General features: G+C 40.5%; 1 protein-coding gene across 1 annotated transcript in view; it reads right to left on the minus strand.

The window, feature by feature from the left end:
- LOC140468100 (adhesion G protein-coupled receptor E1-like) overlaps positions 1 to 19,484 on the minus strand; it is a 30,152-nt gene extending 10,668 nt beyond the window's left edge. The window contains exons 1-7 of the mRNA XM_072564279.1: positions 19,421 to 19,484; positions 18,279 to 18,356; positions 16,413 to 16,471; positions 12,861 to 13,026; positions 10,191 to 10,304; positions 4,812 to 4,993; positions 1,872 to 2,033 (exon numbers count right to left, since the gene is read on the minus strand). Of these exons, the coding sequence (XP_072420380.1) occupies positions 1,872 to 2,033; positions 4,812 to 4,993; positions 10,191 to 10,304; positions 12,861 to 13,026; positions 16,413 to 16,471; positions 18,279 to 18,356; positions 19,421 to 19,484 (825 nt within the window). The remainder of the gene's footprint in view (positions 1 to 1,871; positions 2,034 to 4,811; positions 4,994 to 10,190; positions 10,305 to 12,860; positions 13,027 to 16,412; positions 16,472 to 18,278; positions 18,357 to 19,420) is intronic.
- Positions 19,485 to 19,911: the final 427 nt, after the last annotated feature.

A 19,911-nucleotide genomic window follows, 5' to 3' on the forward strand; every position in this document is an offset into this window, starting at 1 on the left:
AATCGTGTTAAACCAATTTGTGTTGAAGAAACACCTGTTATGAGCAGAACTGATTGTACATGTTTTTTGCACCCTGCCCTTTTTGAATATAGTTGTCACAATAGCACTTTTCTGATCCTTTTGTGGATTTTTGGAAAATTATAGCCAATGCATCCACCATCTATGTAGCTGCCTCTAGAATGCAACCATCAGGGCCAGGGAACTTAACTGCCTTTAGCCTATTTGTTTGTCTAATGCAACACCTTTACTGATGGTGACGGTGTTTAACTCCTCCCCATATTCTTCAGTATAAATGTAATGTTTGTAGTATCTTCCCCTCTAAAGACTGATGCAAAATATCTGGTTAACCCCTCTGCTATTTTCTTCTTTCCCAACATCATCTCCCTGGATTCATTTTCTAGGGGCATATAGTCACTTTGATCTCTCTCTTGCTTTTTATATTTTTAAAGAAGCTCTTATGGTCAGTTTCAATATTCCTTGCTAGCTTGGCCTCGTAGATTATTTTCTCAGTGATTGTTATCTTTGTGGTTCTCCTTTGCTGAATTCTGAAATTATCCCAGTCTTCAGCACTATCACTGACTTTGGCCCCCTTATTGGTTTTTATTTTCAACTTCATACTCTTTTTAACATCCTTGGTTAGCCATGGCTGTTTTATCTTCTCTGAGAATCTTTTCTTCTTACTAGGATGTATTTTTGCAAGAGCCATGAAATACCTCCTTAAATGACTGCCACTGCTTACTTACTATTTCCCTACTAATCTATTCATTTAGTTCATTTTATCTAACTATATCTCATTTTGTAATTGCCATGATTTAAGTTAAACACAGTTATTTCCGACACAAGTTTCTCACTCTCAAACTGAATATCAAATTCTGTCATGGTCCTATTCCTAGGGAATCGTTTACTCTGACGTCTTTCATTAAACCTTGCCTCATCTCCGCTCCCCCCCACCCCATTACCAGATCAACGATAGCTTGTTCCTTGTTTAGCTCCATGACATAATGCTCTAAGAAACTATCTGTAATATTCTCTACGAATTTATTGTAGTAGCTACCCTGGCCAATTTGATTAAGTCAATTAACATGAAGATTAATTATTGCTCAATTCTTTTTTCATGGTATTATTTCTTGATTTTTAGCTTTTCCCACAGAGCGTCTACGATTTGGAGATCTGCGCACTGCTCCTACTAATGCCGTCTTTCACTCGTTGTTCTTTTTTTTTAACCTCTGCCCAAATAAAGTCCACATTATGTAAGCCTAGATCATCTCTCACAACTGATGTAATGTCATTGCTTATTAACAGGGCTACCCCATCACCTTTTCCATCCCTCCTATCTTTCCAGAAGATCAAATATTCCTGAATGTTGAGTTCTCGGTTTTCATCTCCTTGTAACCATGTTTCTGTTATGACAATAGATCAAATTCATTTACTTTGATTTGCACCATTGGTTCATTCTGACTCCTTTATGCATTTAGATACAAAGCCTTCTATTATTGAATTTCCCAACAATTTTATGGTTCCTTGGTACAATATGACATTCACACATGTCCCTTCCTTTTGTTTTCTGATAACAATCTGATAACATCACAAATCTGCAATTCTATCTTCTGCTTTACCGTTGATCTTATAATTTTCCATGCAACTGAGCTCACCCTCTATTTTTTGAACTACAAGCTAGCCACCTCAACTAATTCACCACCAACCTACTTTCCTTAGAAGATGACATTCACAATTGATTATATTAGGATCAAAGTCTGAATTTCCTTTTTTAATTAAGAATACCTTTAGAAAATACACAGTTTTAACTTATGATGAGAAGTTGTCAATTCATCACCTATTTGAAATTGAAATAATTTAGTTGTGGACTGTACCATTTTTGCCAGTGCAACAAAGTCAGACACTTGATTACACTTGCATACAATATGGGTCTCGTTGAAATTTTCTGTGTCACACTTTTCAAAAGATGCACTGTTGTTGTCCATTCCACTCTTTAAGTATGCACATTTGACACATCCATTACATCCGTCTGTTCTCTGGTTAAAAGAAGAAGAAAGTAACATAAAACATGTTTAAAATTTTCTTTAATCATTCATGGGAAGTGGGCAGAGCCAACATTTATTGCCCATTCCTGACTGTACTGGAGAAGGTGGTGATGAACCACCTTCTTGAACTGCTTTAGTCCCTGTGGCATGGGTACATCTGAAGTCCTGTTAAGGAGGGCGTTCCAGGATCTTGACCCTGTAACACTGAAAGAATGATAATATGGTTCTAAGTCAGGATGGTGTGTGGCTTGGAGGGGAATTTGTGTTTCAGTATATCTCTTGCCCTTGTCCTTCTAGGTTGTGGAGTTCAAAGTTTGGAGGCATTCAAATGAGGTTTGCTGAGTGGTTGCAATGCATCTTATAGATAGTACACTGTTACCACTGTGTGTCGGTAATGGAGATAATGCATATTGAAAATATCCTGAATAGCATCAAGCTTCTTGAAGTTAATGGAGCTGCAGCCATCCAGGCAAGTGGGGAGTATTCCAACACAGCCCTGACTTATGCCTTGCCAATGGTGGACAGGCTTTTAGAAGTGAGAAAGTGAATTCCCAGCCTCTGACCTGTTTATCCTCTTAAGCTTCTTTTCTCTGAATGAAAAATCCCAACTTCTTTGGTTTCTCCATATTGATAAAGCTCCTCATTTCTGGTATAATTTTAATAAATGGTTGTTCCATCCTTTCCAAGTTCTTGACATCTTTTATGCAAAGTAATCCAGTTGAGGTCTAACCAGTGATTTACAGAAAGGTTTAGCACAATGTTCTGTTTATACTCTACACATCTATTTGAAAAGCCAATGATGCATTGTGCATTTATCAGCATCCTTGTAAACTTTTTCTGTTACCTTCAAACAGTCATTGCCCTCAGAAAAGGAGAAAAATAAGCTCTTTCAAGGGATGCAGGTGTCGCTAGGAACACCAGCACTTGTTGTCCATCCCTATTTGCCCTGAACTGAGTGACTAGCTACTTCATTCCAGAGAGCAGTTTAAATGTTGCATAGCGGTCAGACCAGGTAAGATGGCAGATCTTTTCTCTTAATGGCATCAGTGTACCAAGTAGGTTTTACGACACTCGATGATAGGTTTAGTGACCGTCACTGTTACTAACTTTCAACTCCAGATTTTAAATTATAATCCACCAGGTGCTCTGGTGGCATGGGAACCCATGTTACCATAACATTAGCCCAAGCCTTTAGATTTCTAGACAGTTTCCTCATAAAGGAATATATGACATTAAGCCCATAACAACATTATGCTAATATCGCCCCAATCCCTTCATGTCCCATGTCCTTAAAAATGATTCTCTTTTATCTGAGTAATATTTTACAAGTCAGCCTTTGGAATGGGTCAGACTGGAACCTGGGCCTCTTGTTTAGAAGCGAGGACACTACCACTGAGTCACAAGGCCACTTTTACCTGTACATATAGACTTACCACTTATTCCAGCACTGCCTCACTTGTACTGTAATTCTGTACATTGGTCCATGTAGGCTGTGGTAGTTTTCTTTTTCAGTGGTTGTAGTTTGAACAGAACAGAATCAAACAGAATCCCTAAGCTGCAGAAAGATGCCATTTGGCCCATAAATCCTTCACTGACCCTCTGAGGCGCATCCCATACTATTCCCATAACTGACTAATCCACCCAATCTGCATATCCCTGGACACTATGGGACAAATTAGCACGGTCAGTCTGCCAAACCTGAGCACTTGGAGGAAACCCATGCAGATATGGGGAGAACATGCAACCTCTGCACGATAGTCACCCAAGACTGGAATTGAACACAGGTCCCTGGCATTGTGAGGCAGCAGTGCTAACCACTGTACCACCATGCTAATTTAAAAGATTCCTTTTTGACCAAGTAGTTCGATATCTGATCTAATCATCATATCTCAACAGTTTGGAAGCAGGCCATTCAGCCCATCAAGTCACATCAAACCTTCGAAAAGCATTCTGCTCAAGCCCTTCCCCCTACCCTGTTTCTGGAACCCTGCATTTCCCATGGCTAGCCTATCTAGTCTGCACATCCCTGGACACTAGGTGCAATTTAGCATGGCCAAGCCACCTAACCTGCACATGTTTGGGCTGTGGCAGGAAACCAGAGCACCCAGAGGAAACCCACACAGACAGTTGCCTGATGGTGAAATGGAATCTGGATCCCTGGCTCTGTGAGGCAGCAGTGCTAACTAGTGAACCACTGTGATGCCCATTGCAGTGTAGCTCACTATGTCTCTGAGTGAGAGCGTATTGAGTTCATAACTACTTGAGACATTGAAAGTAAGTACTTTAGGTCGCCATTCCAGCACAGTACTGAGGCAGTTCTGATCTGAAATGTCATGTCTTGAATGGGATTTTTAATCCAGAATCTTGGCTTCCCTGTCAGGTGAATATAAAAGATGCTTTGGCTATAGTTATCAAAGAACAGAAGAGCTCCCCTCCTGATCTTGTTGCCAATATTTATCCCTTAACTAACAACACGGAAACAGATTATTTGGTTATTGTGGGCGTGCAAATTAGCAGCTATATTTCTACTTTGTGACAATGAGTACATTTCAAAAATTGGCAAAATATCCTCAGATGGTTGAGATTGTGAAAAGTGCCATGTAAATGCAATTTTAAAAAATTTTATAAACTGTTGGCCGTTATCTGTGCTCATGCTGCTGAAAGTAGAGTAGATCTTCTATAGATTATTGCCATTTGCCATTATATTGAATCATTTGGCTGTACATGTTAATTGAACACTTTTTGCAGGAAAAATATAACTTGACAAACCTGATTATTTTGGAAGATAAAACGGATTGGTTCAGAAGGTTTCCTCAGGCATTTTGCCCTTTTTATGCCTGTGACTATATCAGAGATTATTGTGATCTCTGGTTTTTTTATGTCCTGCATGTCCAAACCTACGCCTTTAGGGTCAGTGCTGTTGTATGAGAGGAAGGCCACAGCAACGAGATCTGTTGATAATTCAATAGTACAGACATTTTAACAGGGCACAAAAATCAGGAACAGTAGTTGGCCATTTAGCATCAACACTGTTCAAGCATTCAGTCAAGTTATGGTTGGAGATTTACTTAAAATCCACCTTCCCACATTATCCCCGTGTGTCACTTGATTCCCTTTAGATCCAAAATCTATCAATCTCAGCCTTGAATATGTAGACTGATTCGTGGATGGCATACGGGGAGAGACAGGACTTTGATCAGATGGACCGAGGAGTGATAGATGGAGTTTAATTTAGATAAATGTGAAGTATTGCATTTTGGTAATGCAAAGCAAGGCAGGTCTTATACACTTAGTGTTATCGAACAAAGTGAAGTTGGGGTGCGGGTTCATAATTCCTTGAAAGTGGACCCACAGGTAGACAGAGTCTGGTATGCTTGCCTTTATTGATCAGTGCATTGAGTATAGGAGTTGGGAGGCATGTTACAGGACATTGTTTAAAAAAAAATCACACGTTTATTTGAAAGTATTAGCTTTCACAGTGGAGCAGGATCAAATGACACAGAATTTATAGCAAAGGATCATGGTGTCATGCAACTGAAACAATACACTGAACAAACCTGGATTGCTGTTCACAGTTACCCAATTAAGGAGCAGCAATCTGAAAACTAGTACTTCCAAATAAACCTGAGGGACTATAACCTGGTGTTGTGTGATTTTTAACCCAGTCCACTACTTGGCACTTCCACACGGTACAGGATATTGGTTAGGGTACTTTTAGATTACTGCATTCAATTCTGGTCTTCCTGTTATTTTTTTTTAGATTAAATTAGATTACTTACACTGTGGAAACAGGCCCTTCCGCCCAACAAGTTGACACCCACGCGCCGAAGCGCAACCCACCCAGACCCCTTCCCCTACATTTACCCCTTCACCTATAGATGTTAAACCTGATAGTATTGAAAAAAGATTCACAAGTATGTTGCTGGGATCAGAAAGTTTGAGCTATAGGGAGAGGCTGAATAGGCTGGGGCTATTTTCTTTGGAATATTGGAGACTGAAGGGTGACCTTATGGAGGTTTATAAAATTGTGAGGGACATTGTTAGGGTGAATAACCAAGGCCTTTTTTCCCAGAATAGGGTAGTTCAAAACTGGAGAGCATCGGTTTAAGCTGAGACGGGAAAGATTTAAAAGGGACATAAAGGGTAATTTTTATTTTCCTTACAATGTAGTGCATGCATGGAACAAGCTGCCAGAGGAAGTGGTAGAGGCTGGTACTATTTCAAAATTTAAAAGACATCTGGATGAGTACATGAATAGGAAGGGTTTGGAGGGTTATGCGCCAAATGCAGGCAAATGGGATTAGATTAATTTAGGATATCTGGTTGACCTGAATGAGTTGGACCAAAAGATCTGTTTCATGCTAAATTCTCTATGACTCTACATTCGCTAGAGTTTAGAAAAGTTGGGGAGGTGGGAGGGATCTAATGGAAATCAGTAAAATGGATAGGACTAGACAGGGTAGATACAGAAAGAATATTTTGATAACTGGAGAATCCAAGACCAGGAGTTATAGTTTAAGGATAAGAGGTCCGGCCAGTTAGGATTGAGATGAAGAGGAATTTCTTTACCTAGAGAGTGGTGAGCCTATGGAATTCTCTGCCACAGGAAACTCTTGAGGCCAAAAAATTGAAGACTGTTAAGAAAGATTTATATATAGTTCTTAGGATTAGTGGGGATTAAAAGATATGGAAGAAAGTGGAAACTGGGTTGGATGAGTTGTATAGTAGTAGGGAATTTTAATTTTCCTAACATAGACTGAAACTGCAAGAGAGTTTAAGGCTTAGATGGGGTGGAATTTATTAAGTGAGTTCAGAAACGTTTGCTCAAGGAGTATATAGAGGGTCCTACTCGGGAAGAGGCAAAGCTCGACCTACTCTTGGAAGATAGGGCAGGAAAGTGTCGGAGGTGGCAGTGGGGTACCAGTGACCAAAGTTCAATTATTTAAAAATAGTTATGGAGTGAGACAAAACTGGGCCACAAGTTCAAGTTCTAAACTGGGTCAAGATGAATTTTGATGGAATTATCTTGAAGGGTTGATTGGAGAAATTTGTTTGCAGGCAAAGGGACCACCGGCAAGTGGGAGGCCTTTAAAAGTGAGATAGCTAGAGTTCAAGGTCTATATATTCCTGTTTGGCTGAAAGGCAAGATTGACAGGAATCGGGAACCCTGGATGACAAGAGGTTAAGAGGCTTTGACCAGAAAAAACGGAGGTATGGCTCAGGTGCAGGCAGCTGGGATCAAGGGCATCCCTGGAAGTGTATAGGGGGTACAGGAGTTTGCTGAAGGAGGAAATCAGTACGATGAAAAAGGGACATGAGATAGCTTTGGCTGAGAAGATTAGGATGAATACAAAGAGGTTCTTCAAGTATATTAACGGAAAAAGAATAACTAGCGATGGAATAGGACCCCTCAAGGACCATAGTTAAATTGTCTGTGTAGAACTGCAGGAGATGCACAAGGTCCTCCATGAATATTTCTTTTCCGTGTTGACTGTGGAGAAAGTAATGAAAACTTGGGAATTTGGGGAAGTTAGTGCTGATATCTTGGGGAATAGTCTATATCACAGTAGAGGAGGTGTGGGATGTATTAGAATATACGAAGGTAGATAAACCTCCTGGTCCTGACCAGATATATCCAAGCACACTGCAAGAAGCTGGAGAAAATATTCCTGATTTTTTTGGATCATTGTTAGCCAAGGGTGAGGTTCTGGAAGACTGGAATGTATCGAATGTTGTGTCCTTATTCAAGAAGAGCTGCAGAGAAAAACCTGACAACTATAGACCAGTAAGCCAAACATCTGTGGTAGATCAGTTATTTGAGAATATTCTGCAAGATAAGGTATACATGCATTTGGAAAGGCAGTGTTTAATTCGGAAGAAGACTTTTGGCATACTGGCGTCATTAGCCGGGGCTTTGAGTAAGAAAGTTGGAATCGTCATCATGGCTTTGTGCATGGGAGACCATGTCTCACAAATCTGTTCTTTGATGAAGTGGCGAGGAAGGTTGATGAGGACAGGGTGGTTGATGTAGTCTATGTGGATTTCAATCAGCCGTTTGAAAAGGTTCCACATGGTAGGCTTCTCTGGAGGTTTGATCGCATGGAATCCATTCTTTAGAATGTAGGATAGTGAGACAGGGGAATCTTCTAGAAGTGTATAAGATCACGAAAAACATGGATCAGGTGAATGCACTCAGTCTTTTTTTCCAGGGCTAGAGAATTGAGTATGAGAAGGCATCAGTTTAAGGTTAGAGTGGAAAGAATAAAAGGGAACCTGAGAGGCAATGTTTTTCCAATGAGAGTGGTATGCATGCTGAATGAGTTGTCAGCAGAAGTGGTTGAGGTGGGTATATTGACTTTTGAAAGGCATTTGAACAAATACATGGATAGGAAAGGTTGAGCAGGCCAAGTGCAGTGAATTGAAGTTAGTGTTGATGGACATTTTGGTCCAAGGTGAACTAGAATGGGCCAAAGGACCTGTCTCTGTGCTGTAGGACTCTAGATCACATCGAATATTGGAGCAGGCTTGACAGGCCAAATGGCTTGCTTCTGCTCCTGTGTTGTACATTGCTATGTTCCTATGACAGGTGAAATCCATATTACAGAGGAGGTGGTGCTGGATATCTTAAAATGTATAAATGTAGATAAATCCCCAGGGCCTGATTAGCTGTACCCTTGAACTCTGTGGGAAGCTAGGGAAGTGATTATTGGGCCCCTTGCTGAGATATTTGTGTCATTGATAGGGCGACACAATTTGCTTGCTGGTAGGAAATAGAGGGTAACAGTGGAAAGATGCTTGTCGGACTGGAGGCCTGTGACTAGTGGAGTGCCTCAGGGGTTGGTGCTGGACTCATTGCTGTTTGTTATCTATATCAATGATTTGATTGAAAGCGTATAAGGCATGATTAATAAGTTTGCAGATGACACTAAAGTAAGAGGTATCGTGGACAGTGAGGAAGGTTGGCAGAAATTACAGCAGGACCTTGATCAGCTGGTGAAGTGGGCCGAGAAATGGAAAATAGAGTTTAATGTAGATAAGTATGAGGTCTTGCATTTTGGAAAGTCAAATCAAATTAGGAGTTTTATGGTGGATGGTTTAGCCTTAAGGAATGAGTGGAACAGAGGGACCTTGGAGTTCAGGTGCATGGTTCTCTGAAAGCGGAGTGACAGGTAGACAGGGCATTGAAGAAGACTTTTGTTTCACTGGCCGTCATCAGCCGGGGCTTTGAGTAAGAAAGTTGGAAAATTTTGTTGCAGTTGTACAGGACATTTGTCAGGCTGCACTTGGAGCACTGTGTTCAGTTTGGTCACCTTGCTGTAGGAAGGATGTTATTAAACTGGAAAGAATGCAGAAGAAATCTACAAGGGTGTTGCCAGGATTCAATAGTCTGAATTATAGGAAGAGGTTAGACAAGCTAGGAGCTTTTCAGAATGTAGGATGGTGAGGGAGGATCTTGTCAAAGTGTATAAGATCATGAGAAGCATGGATAGGGTGAATGCACTGAGTCTTTTTCGCAGGGTTAGGGAATCGAGGACTAGAGAGCATCCGTATAAGGTTAGAGGGGAAAAAATAAAAGGGAACCTGGGAGGCAACTTGTTTCCACTGAGGGTGGTGGACATGTGGAATGAGCTAACAGTGGAAAAGGCTGAGGTGGTTATATTAACATTTATTAAAAAGCATTTGCACAAATACATAGATAGGAAAGGTTTAGAGGGATATTGCCCAAGTGCAGGGAAATGAGATTAGCATTGATGGACATTTTGGTCTGCGTGGACTAATTTGGGCCAAAGGGACTGTCTGCGTGCTGTAGGACTCTTGTGTTATATGATCAGCCATGATCACATTGAATGGTGGAGTAGGCTTGACAGGCCAAATGGCCTGCTCCTGTCTTGTTTATTGCTATGTTCCTATGACAGGTGAAATCCATATTGCAAAGGAGGAGGTGCTGGATGTCTTAAAATGCATAAATGTGGATAAATCCCCAGGACCTGATTGGGTGTACCCTACAACTCTGTGGGAAGCTAGGGAAGTGATTGCTGGGCCCCTTGCTGAGATATTTTGTGTCATTGATAGTCACAGGTGGGGTGCCAAAAGACTTGAGATTGGCTGACATTCATAAATATGAATAAGAAAGAAATTTATCAAAACCTGGTTGACCGTTTTCCACTTCCAAGGGAATCTCCACAAGGTTACCATGAGCAGATAGTGTTGCTGTTCTGATGTTTTGATCAGCATTGAATCTAATAACTTGAACTTCAAGTTCTAAGATAGGAAAATAACCAAAATTCTGGATGTGAGCAAAAATCCTGTACAGCCTGGTTCTTGGCCCTTCCTCATTACTCAATACTAAACCCAATTGACCCTGATTCCCAGTTCATTCTGCAAAGTACAACTTCAGAAACCAAACTCCAATTTGCGTTAGGAATCCATCTTCTACAGCAGTCATGATTTGGAGGAGCCGGTGTTGGACTGGGTGGACAAAGTTAAAAATCACATGCCAGGCTATACCCCAACAAATTTATTTGTAAGCACCAGCTTTCGGAATGCTGTTTTTTCATCAGGTGGTTGTGGAGCAGGACTGTAAGAGACAGAATTTATAGCAAAAGGTTACAGTGTCATGCGGCTGAAATATACTAAACAAACGTAGATTAACTCTTTCATCTTTTAGAATGGGTTTCCTAGTTTTGGTTCATTAATATGTAAATTCCAGAACTTGTTTTAGGTCACAGTCTCAAGATAACTTCAGATTTTCTAACAAAAGGTGTCATCTCAGCTCAGACAATGCATTAAAGATGTGAGGTTAAAATCTGTTTAACTTCACACCTTTAGTGCATTGTCTGAGCTAAGATGACAACTTCAGATTTTCTCACAAAAGGTATCTTGAGAATGTGACTTAAAAGGAGTTCTGGTATTTACATATTAACAAACCAAAACAAGGAAACCCCATTCTAAAAGATGAAAAATTTAATCTAAGTTTGTTTTAATATATTTCAGCCACATGACACTATAACCTTTTGCTATAAATTCTGTGTCTTACGGTCCTGCTCCACAACCACTTGATGAAGACCCAGTGCTTTGAAAGGTTGTGTTTACAAATAAACCTGTTGGATTATAACCTGTGATTTTTAACTTTTTCCATTTTCTACAGCATTAGTGCTGATTAGGTTAACCCAGTCAAGAAGTAAATTGAAGTTGTCCACTGGTATTGAATTACCTATGTTACATGTACCTCTAATTTCCTGATTTACACTGTGCCCAACATTACAGCTATAGTTTGGTGGTCTATACACAATTCTCAATAATAGTTTCTGACCTTTGATGTCTCTAACTATGCAAAACTAATTCTCCAGCTAGCTCCTTCAATCTAAGATCCTATCTAATGAATTAAATCTTCCCTGTTATCAACACCACCTCCACTCTTCCCTTTTCACTTAGCCTTGGGTCCAACGGAAAGTTGGCTTATGATGCAGAATGATGCCTGCAGTATGGGTTCAATTCCCATACAGGCTGAGGTTACCATGAAGGTCTCATTCACTCAACCTCACCATTGGCCTGATGCATGGTGACCCTCAGGTTAAACTACCACCAGTCTGTAATGAGCGAGCAGCCTCATGGTCCTCTGGGACTATGGTGACTTTTTTTAGCCTTCCTAAATGAAATAAAGTATATAATTGAATATTCAGCTCCCAGTCTTAAACACCGTGTAACCACATCTCTGTAATGACAATTAAATTATGCCTACTTATGCCTTCAAACCATCTACCTGGTATGAATTCTGTAAGCGGTCTGATAGAGTGCCTTTAACTTTGATTCAATTTGATGCTCGACATTTCTTCATATGTCTTCTAATTTTTTTTACAGCTTCTTTATTACTTACAAGTTTTACTTTTCTCCAATCTGAATACCCTGTTAGAAATTATCTCTGTCAATCTAGTTTAAACACTTCTAACAGTAGCAACAAATTTTGCTGTATGGATGTTAGTCCTAGTCTTGCTAAGGTGCAACCCAGCTATCTGCTCCAAAACTGCTCTGTCCTAAACTAATTCTTCAGACATGTGTTTAATCGCTTAATCCTCTCATACTCTCAAGTATTCGGCACTGAGAACAGTTCTCACTTTATTGCTTTTGAGGACCCGCTTTTTAAACTCTTTCCCAACTCCCTATCGTCTGCTTTCAAAACCTCATCTATTTTCCTATGTTTATCACTGATGCTAATGTGGACCATGACTTCCAGCTGTTCACCCTCCTCCAAATCAATATCTTGCAGCTGCTGTGTCCCTGGTGTCAAGGAGCAGCCTACCACCTCAGAGTCACATTGATGACCACAGTAATGCTTATCTGTATCCCTAACTAATTAATTCCCTTTCATTTTTGCACTTCTTCCCCTCTTCATCCCTGCTCCCTCAGCGTCTAAGCCACCAATAATACCATTGACTTGGCCCTCACTGCACTCCTCTGAAGAGCTAGCCCTCACCAGTCGCCAAAATAGAAGACCTGTTCGTGAGTGGGATTGGTTTGGGTATTCCTATGTTGCCAGCCAGGTTATCTTAGATACTGCTAACTTAGATAACCTGGTTGTCACTCATTTCCTCTTAGCCACTTAGCTTCTAACCAACAATGTGTGACCATCTCCCTAAACATGCTTCCCACATTATTCTCTTCCTTGCAGATTCACTCAGAGTTCAAGCTTTTGTGTATCACATTTTAAATTCAATGTTTTAAATGCTACTTAAATACACATGATGAATGAAGGTACCCTTTGACTGATGTGAACACATGAAATTGCGAGTGATGTTAAATAAACTTTCATTTAGTTACCAAAATAAGTTGTTGAGAGTCTGTAGCTGCACACATTGACGCAAGTGTTCAGTCCAGCAATTTTCAAAATCTCTCCCAACCTTTTGGATTCATTTCTTTGCTGATCTGAGGCAAACATCCTCTTGGCTATAAGGTCTCCTACAATACTTTCTAGAATATCCAGGTCCTGTTGGCACAAGTTTCATAAAGGAAACCAATCAGTTTTACAGTTAGGTACGAATGTTTGTAATGTTCTGGTTAGGTCATGACTTCAGTATTGCATCTTGTTTTGCTCACCACACTTTTGAGAAAGGCTCTTCAGAGGGTCTATAGAAGATTTACCAAGATTATTCCGGGGATGAGTGATCTTAGCTACTGTAGAAGATGTTTTCCGTGAACCAAAGGAAATTGAGGGGCGATTTGATTGAGGTGGACCAGATTATGTCAGGTTTAAATGAGCTTTAAAGAAAAGCTGTTCCCATTAATTTTAAGTTTTGGGCAAGGGATGCAGCTGATTGTGAAGCAGAACATTTTTTCAGAGCAAATGGTAATAACTAAGACCTCTCTGCCTGTGAGACTGCTGGAAGCAGATTTTGAATAGAAGTTGAATGGATACTCAAAGGGGATAAACTTTCAGGGCTTTGTGTTATGACTGGGGGTTTAGGACTGGAGTTCACTACAAAGAGCTAACATGAACTTGGTAGGCTGAATGGTCTCCTTAAGTGCCAGAATAGGTTGGTTTGTATTGGACACTGTAGTCCTCAAACAGGAACCACCACCACCCCTACCAGGTTTAGAGGTCAGGGTGAACTCACTTGTCATCTTGACAGTTGTCCCATTAGCATTGATCAGCATTAAGTGGTTGGATGTAGGACTTCTGTTGAAAGAGAGTGGCTTCCACACTGAGGAGCCTGGGTAGGTTTGAATTCACAGATCCCGATGAGGATGGTGAATAGGATGGGTTGGAACACTGATTTGATTAACCATAATGCAGAGTTAAAGTTGGGGATGATCTTTACATTGCAGTGATGGACAGGTGATGTGGTCCATTAGAACCCTACAAATGGAAGAATTAGACGATCACCCCATCTGTGCTAAAGCCATGGATGACTGTAGGTCACTGCAGATGGAATGAGGTACCAGAAGAAATGGTGGAGATGGGTACAATTACATCATTCAAAAGGTATCTCAATGGGTATATGAAGAGGAAGGGTTGAGAGGGATATGGGCCAAGTGCTGGCAAATGGGACTAGATTAGGTTGGATATCTGGTCTGCATGGACGAGTTGGACCGAAGGCTCTGTTTCCATGCTGTACATCTCTATGACTCTAAGTAGCATCTTTTAGAGAAGGGAATCTGACACCAATTTCTGTTTTGCATTACCTGTCAGCCGTTGCTCGGATGATAGGAATTTTGGGGCCATAGGTTTACTTCTCACTCATAAGAGACTTGAAGATTGAAATGCTGCACTGTTGTTTATGTCTTTCAGAAGAGCCATAAGGCCCAGTGCCCCATGCAATGTCTTAAATAATTCTAAGATATTAGTATGAAGCAGGAGAGTTGTCAGCAAAGTACTCATTTCTGAGCCAACATTTTCACGACAACCCCATGTTGTGCGCCTAAGGACTCCTCACATCATTTGCATTACTATCTGGATGTAGAGACTATTCAGGGCAAATTGATTTCATTACTTGATAAATTAATCAACCAGCTTGTTTATGGTTTACTCCTAATCTGTTTGAATTGCAAACCAGGAAACAATATTTTCTTTTATGAGTTGACAGTTGTTTTCAGAAACGTGTTGTGAGCAGCAAATACAGTATTTGCATCTTGACACATGATGAAAAATAATACACTAGCCCTTCGAACTATTTCATAACTTCTTTGCAATGTGTAAATTTCTCCTGCACGATCTCTTTCTTTTAAAACTCCTCTGAGATTGTATGTTGATTGTATCCGATCCACCTAATCTCTGCATAATTGTACTTTGTTCCAGATTAGTCAATTTTCTAGTAAAACATTCCCTGTACATACCTTGTCCACATCATTTGCAGTTCTCTCCATAGAGTGTAATATAAAGCTTTGCATTTGCTACAGAGTTCTTTCTCTCTCTCTGTCTCCAGCAACCCCTCAAAGCAAGGAGGACACTTGCCACAGAGCCTGTGGTTGGAATCTTTTAACTTGGGGAGACTGCTGTACTGCAACTACTGCATGGTTCTTGCTGACCAGGAAACCTCCTACTTTTACCACCTGCTTCTGATGTATTAGAAAGATTTACAGATGACAATCAATCTATTTGACCATGCCACAAATGCATCTTCTATTGCAATCAAATCTGAGACAGGGAGCCGAATTTCTGAACTGACCTTCTGGCTTAGATGTCGAGACTCCCTGTGCTACAAGGCATCCTGGAGAGAGCTTTTTATTCTCTACCTGGCCATCTATGTAATCTCTCACTGTTTTTTGATCAGCTCCTCTCCCTCCACCACAAGCAAGTATTCCCCAGTTCCTTTCATCACAAAGAGATTCATCTTACACTACCCAGTAGCTTTGATTTAAGTTAATCAGACAATGAAGCTGTTACTGTTGGATTTGTGCTGTAGTTTCCCTATCCATGGTTGATCTTTTTAGCAGACAAATCAGAGTATGTTTCTTATATTTCTGCATGTGCACCCTTTTCATTCTTTGACACATTTCATGCCGTGTTGCCACCTGACTTGGGAATGTTGTATAAGATTCCTTTGGAATTAAAGCTGATCTAGGGTGTGGCAAATATATTTTTATTAATAAATTCAAGGCCACAGAGGTAAACAACTGGTGCATAAACAAAATACATTCCTTCCACTCAAGAATGGCCACAATATGTAGAATAATTTGTATTGTTTCATACCTTTCTTTAAAACTTACTATTTGTATGATCTAATAATTCTTAGTATGAACATTTAAGTTAAAAATGAAGGACATCACTTTTAACTTACTGATTTGGTATCTGTGAGAAAACTTCAGTGTGATTAGCTGCTTAATACATTTGCTGACTCACTTCTCCATTGACCACTGACCCATTGACTTATTCTGGAATACATACTCCTGGGTCTCCAGTATTACACCCAACTATTCTTTATATCTGACCTTCAACTCACATCCATTTATATAGGCACTAATTTGTAGTAGTCATCACATTAGAAATCCGGATGAGGAATTCTGTCTGATATTGTTCCTTCCCTGACATGCACATGCACTGAAGAAAGTTGTAGTAACTTGAAGGTAGTAAGAAGGTATCTTGTTACAACAGAGGATGGTTAAGGTAAATAGTATGGATACATTTAAGCTAAAGCTCGACTAATGCATGGGCAGAAAGGAATAGAGGGAGCTGCAATTAGAATAAAATTAAAGGATGGGTGAAGGCATATATGGAGTATAAATGTTGGAACATTTCATTTGGGAGTGGTGGCCTCCATTCCGTAATTCTGAGCAATTCACCATTGTGTAGCTGGTTCTGGTAGGATCTAATAACTCAATACAGATCTGGAACATTGTAGTTGTTTATGAAACTGGGAGCAATTTATAACTTACTTGAATTGAGTTGTTTCCATAATACTGCACTCTGGCTTCAAAATGATCTTCATGTTCAACTGCAACAGAAATTGAACACATTAATGTTAGATTGCTCAATATACTGTAACTCTGGAGCCCAGAAGCAAATTGCCTCAACTTTTAGTACCACATTCGTACCACCGAGGCTGAAATTGAACCCAGGTCCCAGCACTGCTGCCTCACAGCGTCAGCTTCGGTTTCCTCCCACAATCCAAAGATGTGCATGTGAGGTGAATTGCCCAGAATTTTCAGGGATGTGCATGTTGGTTACATTAGACAGGGGCAAATATAGATAATAGGGTAGGGGAATGGGTTTGGGTGGGTTCACCTTCAGAGGGTCAGTGTGGACTTGTTGGGTCAAGGGGCCTGTTCCATACTGTAGGCATTCTATGAATTCTTCTGGGATTCATTACAGTGTGATAGGCAGGTTGTTAAAAAAAACAGATGGGATATATTGAAAAGTGAAAGCCTGGTTAATGTATGGGGCAGCATGGTGGCTCAGTGGTTAGCACTGCTGCCTCACAGCACCAGGGTTCCAGGTTCAGTTCCAGCCTCGGGTGACTGTCTGTGTGGAGTTTGCACATTCTCCCCATGTCTGCGTGGTCCAGTTTCCTCCCACAATCCAAAGATGTGCAGGCTAGGTGAATTGGCCATGCTAAATTGCTCATAGTGTTAGATACATTAGTCAGAGGAAAATGGGTCTGGGTGGGTTACCCTTTGGAGGGTTGGTGTGGACTGGTTGGGCTGAAGAGCCTGTTTCCACACTGTAGGGAATCTAATTTAAACATTCTGCATGACGCAAGTATAATCACGCCTGGAGATTTCATATGCTTCAGAGCATCCCTTCAGAAAGCAGTGTGTAATTAAATTGCACACTGCCTTCTTAGCATGAGAACATCCAAATATGGGGGTACAAACATTGACTGGTCCATCACTCGGTTCCACATACATGCTGACTCAAATATCTTAATTGGACGCTTTTCATCTCTCTCACCACATTCCAATGGAATTACCGGAAAATAATCTGAAAAATGCCGCTCTGGCTTGTTCAAGTAAGGCAAGCCAAAACCAAGTGTTATGATAAAGACACCTGATCTACTCCAGTCTGTCCAGCCAGTTCATCATCACCTTGTTAAGGGAGATTTAGCAGTAGACTTAGAGAGCTTGTCAGAGTAAACCCGGAAATGTTGTTTCCTCTTGTGGGACAGCATGAAACCAGAGGGCATGACTTTAGATTAGGGTGTTGCCATTTAAGACAGATAAGGAGGCATTTCTTTCTCTCAGAGGGTACTGAATATGTGGAATTCTTTGCCACAGAGGGCTATTAAGGCTGGGTTGTTAAGTATATTTGAGAATGACAGACTTGTATCTCAAAGGAGCCACTTCCTGCACAGCAAGATCCTACAAGCAGTGATGTGTTAGTGAGAACATCATCTATTGGTGTGACGGTGGTGGAAGAATCAGTATTTGTTCAGATACTTTGAAGAACTCTTCTTCAGAGTGGTACCATTGGATTCAATTATAATGGCACGCTAAGAGAGTAAATGGGAGTTTTGGTGGAATATCTCATGTAGAAGAGAACCAGGAAGCACAGTTTAAATTTGTGGAGTGGCTAGAACATAGGTCCACACAATCTACAAAATAAACTACCGTTTTCTATCTTTAAACTGATAACTGAAGCTAGCAGCACTTTGAATACCACGAGACATGGAAACAAAATCACGGTGGACTGGAATTGTAACTGGAGTTGAAATGAGGGATGTGTCTGGGAAAGAAATATGGTCTGTAAATATCACAATAGTCCCCATTCCCACCAAGGTTCATTTCTCCCACACAGTAACTCACCTTTGTAAGGCTCACTCTGGTCAGGGCTGGTTTGGGCTAAGATTGAAAACTGATTCCAGTAATGACTACAGTACATTGCTGGAAAGAAAAGGCAGGTACAATTAATTTATTTTAATTTGAAGCATTGCATGTATTCAAGCTTAATGAATATTATTGAAGGATAAGTGTGTCTATTCAAGAATAAACTGTGAAAGCCAGTTGGTCCTAGTGTGGCTGATAAATTAGATAGATTTTTCATTTTAATTTTTGTAAAGGAGACTCCAGAAGAATTTTGTTCATGAGATGGATCACAGCTCAAGTAGACATTAGTAGAGAATATATTCTACAGTCTCTGTCTGACTGGTGTCATGTACCATTCACACAAGAAAATAACCACCTCAAATAAGAGAGAATCTAACCATCTCCCGTTGAAATCCAATGGCATTAGCATTACTGAATCCATTACCAGTGCACGTTGGTGGCAGTGTGTGTACCATTTACAAGATACAGTGCAAGAAAAGTCCAAACGTCCTTTGTCAGCATCTTTCAAACCTGCAACCTCAACTAACAAGAAAGACAAGGCTTATGAACATTACAATGTGCAAGTTTCCTCCAAGCCATAGATCATTCTGACTTGGAACTATAGCATCTGTTTTTTTCACTATCACTGGGTCAGAATCCTGGAACTTCCTCCTTAACAGCATGTGGGTATTCCTACGTTACATGGACTGCAGCAGTTCACTATGACAGTTCACCACTGCCTTGTCAATGACAGGTACATAGGAGCACTAAATGCTACCTTATTAGAGATGTTTACAATTCAGCTATGAGTAATAAATGAAGCTATAAGTTCAGCGATGGAATGCCTATTCTTTTAGGCATAATTTTCACGCAGGGGGTGCATGTGTGGAACGGGCTGCCAGAGGAAGGAAGCTAGAACAATTGCAACATTTAAAAGGCATTTGAATGAGTATATGAATAGGAAGGGTTTGGAGGGATATGTTCTGGGTGCTGGCAGGTGGGACTAGAATGGATTGGGATATCTGGTCAGCATGGACGAGTTGCACTGAAGGGTCTGTTTCCATGTTGTACATCACTGTGACTGTATGACTGTATGTGGAGGTGCTGGTTTTGGACTGGAGGTGAACGAAGTCAAAACTCACACGACGCCGAGATATAGTCCAACAGGTTAATTTGAAATTGCAAACTTGCAGAGCCCCGACTCATTCCTCAAGAAGCTAGAGAGAGAGAGAATAGATTGGACACAGAATCTTTTGTAAAAGATCAAAAGGTTATGTGAATGTATTGAACAAACCTAGATGGCTATTAAGTTTTTAAACAATTAAAATGGAGGTGCAGGTTTTGATTGATTAATATATAAATTCCTGCCCCAAGATAACTTCAGTTTTTATCAGAATAAAGGTGACACCTTAGGCCAGACAAAGCATTTTAGGTGTGATGCCATGTTTCAAGTCTATTTGTATCTCTTCCTGGAGCCAGACTGGTTTTATTTCCAAAAAAGGCATTTATAAAATGCCATATTGACTGACTGTCTACAGATTTTGTGCTTTTTGAATATAGATTTATGCGTGTGTGTGTGTGTGAGAGTGTGTGAGAGGGTGGGAGAGAGAGGTTTGTGTGTGCATGCGCCTCT

This window comes from Chiloscyllium punctatum, chromosome 46 (genome assembly GCF_047496795.1).
Source record: "Chiloscyllium punctatum isolate Juve2018m chromosome 46, sChiPun1.3, whole genome shotgun sequence".
Classification (NCBI taxonomy): Eukaryota; Metazoa; Chordata; class Chondrichthyes; order Orectolobiformes; family Hemiscylliidae; genus Chiloscyllium; species Chiloscyllium punctatum.